Source organism: Aplysia californica, unplaced genomic scaffold (genome assembly GCF_000002075.1).
Source record: "Aplysia californica isolate F4 #8 unplaced genomic scaffold, AplCal3.0 scaffold00196, whole genome shotgun sequence".
Classification (NCBI taxonomy): domain Eukaryota; kingdom Metazoa; phylum Mollusca; class Gastropoda; order Aplysiida; family Aplysiidae; genus Aplysia; species Aplysia californica.
Genome location: NW_004797466.1, coordinates 403,774 through 407,163, shown reverse-complemented (window position 1 = coordinate 407,163; position 3,390 = coordinate 403,774). Strand labels below are relative to the sequence as shown.

General features: G+C 37.3%; 1 protein-coding gene across 1 annotated transcript in view; it reads right to left on the bottom strand.

The window, feature by feature from the left end:
- Positions 1 to 131: 131 nt before the first annotated feature.
- Positions 132 to 3,390, bottom strand: part of LOC101848521 (pancreatic triacylglycerol lipase) — a gene marked incomplete in the record, with an annotated part of 11,982 nt that continues 8,723 nt past the window's right edge. Inside the window, 3 exon segments of the mRNA XM_035969927.1 lie at positions 132 to 340; positions 1,867 to 2,137; positions 3,117 to 3,224. Of these exon segments, the coding sequence (XP_035825820.1) occupies position 340; positions 1,867 to 2,137; positions 3,117 to 3,224 (380 nt within the window).

Here is a 3,390-nt window from a genome sequence, read left to right as displayed (position 1 = left end):
AGAAGAAAAAGAAGAAAAAGAGGAAGAGGAAGAGGAAGAGGAAGAGGAAGAGGAAGAGGAAGAAGAAGAAGAAGAAGAAGAAGAAAAGATCAACGACAACAACAACAAAATAAAACAACATAAAACAAGAGTTTTTTCAAAACACGTAATCATGTACAAACCATGAAAGACACACATTATAAAAACAGAAATACTACCAACAACAGGTGTTAAAAAGCTTTCATGAAGCAGGTCAACTTCAAAAGGCCACACGCCTGTCCCTTTGGACATGTGGGTAGCCAAGTCTCGATTATCATTCTCTGACAGGTCCTACAGAAGTTCAGGCAATCCGACGCTCATTCTGCGAATGAAGTATGATAGCTTTGGAATTAACAGTTGACATAATTTATTAGGCATCGTGTTAAAATCAGTCACTCTTCAAAATTATGAAATCGAAGAAACAGACATTTCTTTGGCCTGTTTGGCAGCTTTTACAATCGATTTGGGGGGAAGGGGTGGGGACTCAATATCTTTCAGGTCCATATAAAACGCATTTCTATATAGATTTTTACTGGGAAATAAACCAAAAGAAAAATTTAATTTATTGCAGTTTCCAGGGACTCTCAAATTTTGAAAGTCACCAAACTGTGACGAATATTTTCTACCTCTGACATCAGGCGATACCCACTTCCTTCAATCGCAAACATAATGTTCACTTCTATTTCTATTCAAGATAGATGGCTACTTTCTTTTTTTTAATTATCAAAGCAAGACTAACGAACATGCTTTAAGATGATTCCAATAACTCGGTATGCTTAAAAATGATTGATTCCATCGCATCGTGGCATATTTTGTAATTCCTTTGCATTGAACTGCTCACATATTATTTGAATGCAGTGTAAAAACACTGTCGATCATCTATCAGGCAATAAATACATTGTTGTTACATTGAGCTTTTCTTCTCCTCCCTGGTTAAATTACAGCTTAACCGTTGTCCCACCACTTTCTTAAAAAAATCGAACAAGAGAAAGCATTCTAAAAACAATGCGAAAGTAAAGTATAAAATTGTTATGCTAGATCTCAGAGGTAGTTATTTGCTGGTTCTTCACCCTGCAGTGCAACTGATTTTTTTATGGATATGTCTGTTTTATCCACTTCGTATGGCCCCTTTCCTTCAGGCAGTCAAACTCCGATTTTGAAAGCCCTCTATGTTTTTCTAGTTACTAGAGTATTATCAGTTTTGGAAGGAATTAATTTACAATTTTTGCCCGGGTGGCGACTGAAGCCTTTTCTCATCGATTTTAGGACCACCAAGGGATCTTATACGTGCGCAACATGCACACATGACCTCCGAGAATTTTCGCACTTATCCGAAAAGAGTAGGTGTTCGATCTGACCTAATTCAAGGTCAGGGGTGTGGCTGAAAGGAAACTGTTAAAAGGAGCCAGGAGTAGCAGTAGAAAGAGCCAGGAATAAAGAAGAGAGTAGCCAAAATGAGTCTGGAATAATAATAATAATAATAATAATAATAATAATAATAATAATAATAATAATAATGATATTAATAATAATAATAATAATAATAATAATAATAATAATAATAATAATAATAATAATAATGATACTAATACTAATGCTAATACTAATACTACTTCTAATAATAATGATGATGATGATGATGATGATGATGATGATGATGATGCTGATGATGATGATGATGATGATGATGATGATGATGATGATGATGATGATGATGATGATGATGATGATGATGATGATGATGATGATGATGAAATAATAATAATAATAATAATAATAATAATAATAATAATAATAATAATGATAATAATAATATCATTATTATCATTGTGTTATCGCTTTGCCTACCAGTCAGCACAGTAAGGCGCACTTGATGTTGTCTCCACGTTGAAAAGTCTACTGGCGAGCGTTCTGTCACCCGAAGCCTCATACCCATACCCCGGAGTGGGGCAGTTGGGGCACTGGCATGCCTGACAGCCACGTGAGAGGACGCTGGCCACTGTAGAACAGGTCTGCACGGGGAACTCACAGACATTGTTGCTGATGGTGGAGATATAGAAGAGGTAGGCTCGGCTGTGGGAGCACGCGAACTCCCTCGAGAAGGCACTAAAGTCTCTACCTAGAGTCCAGAAAAAAAAAGAAATAAGAGAAATCAGTACGTGTCACGACACGATGGAATTATAAGGCATTGGGAATTATTGGTATCATCTTAAAGTTTTATATTTATCTAGCTTTTGGTGAAATAAAGCCTGTTTAACTTGAATAAATGGCGAGATACTTGCAATTGAAAGAGTGGGGGTCGTCTGTTGTCAGAGGTAAAATTAGCGAGAAAATGTTTGGTAACTTCGACAGCTTGAGTGTCCTCGGAAACTGTCAATATCTTTTGTTTTCGACTTCATGTGTGAGACCTTGTGACCTATTCCTTATCGATTCGGCTTGAGTACGGTATTCGGTACTTTGTTACCGCAAATTAGATGTAACAAAATTCGAATCAATATGGCGTTGCTACAAATGAGATACCTTCTATTGACCAAAATATTATACGGCGATAATAAATGTCTTTTTTAACTTCCTGAAATTGCCGTAAGTGGAATTCTCCCCATCCTCTCTCTATATGACATCAGCATTCGTGCGTTCCTTTTATCTTGTCCATTATGCTGCTCATGTGAGTGAGGCAGCCCACATCTGACCAGCCCTGTACATTCCAGCTTGAAAAAGACAGCGCTCATCATCTCCATCCTTTCTCGCCCTGTACTGAGGTAAAGGTAACCCAAAGAGCTTTAGTCTATTTCTAACGTAGGCTATAGTCTCCGCCTCTGTCTAGCTGCAATCACACCAGTTTTAGGCCCAAAGCTAAGTCTCTCCTCCAAGTTCTTGTAAGCCTTCCTCTCTTTTGCTATCCTTTGCTCGTGTTATTTTTTCGAAATTGCGAAAACACGTACATACATTCACTCAAACACCTTTCTACAAATCTTTTTTCCTTTAGCACACCATGGCTTCAACAGGATTGTCCTACATTGCTTACGTACTATGGTACACACAGACACAGAAAAACTGACTAAATCGCAGTCAAGTACATAGACAAATTATAAACTCACTTTGCTGTATGGCCGCAGCAAATCTGCCCAACAAGGTCGATCCACATCCTGGCTGTTCCATTCCTCGGTTCAGGTAGAAGTCCACAGTTCCAAGTGGTTCCTCAAGACCTGTCAATTTATATACAATTGGTCATCAATGAACCTTAATACTCATTATGGTTGAATTTTACGAAGGTGAACATTTTGCATTTCACCCAAAGTGGTGAATTTCATTTGAAAGCTTAAATTTGTTCCAACGTTTGTTTTATGTATATGTATTTATATATATATATGT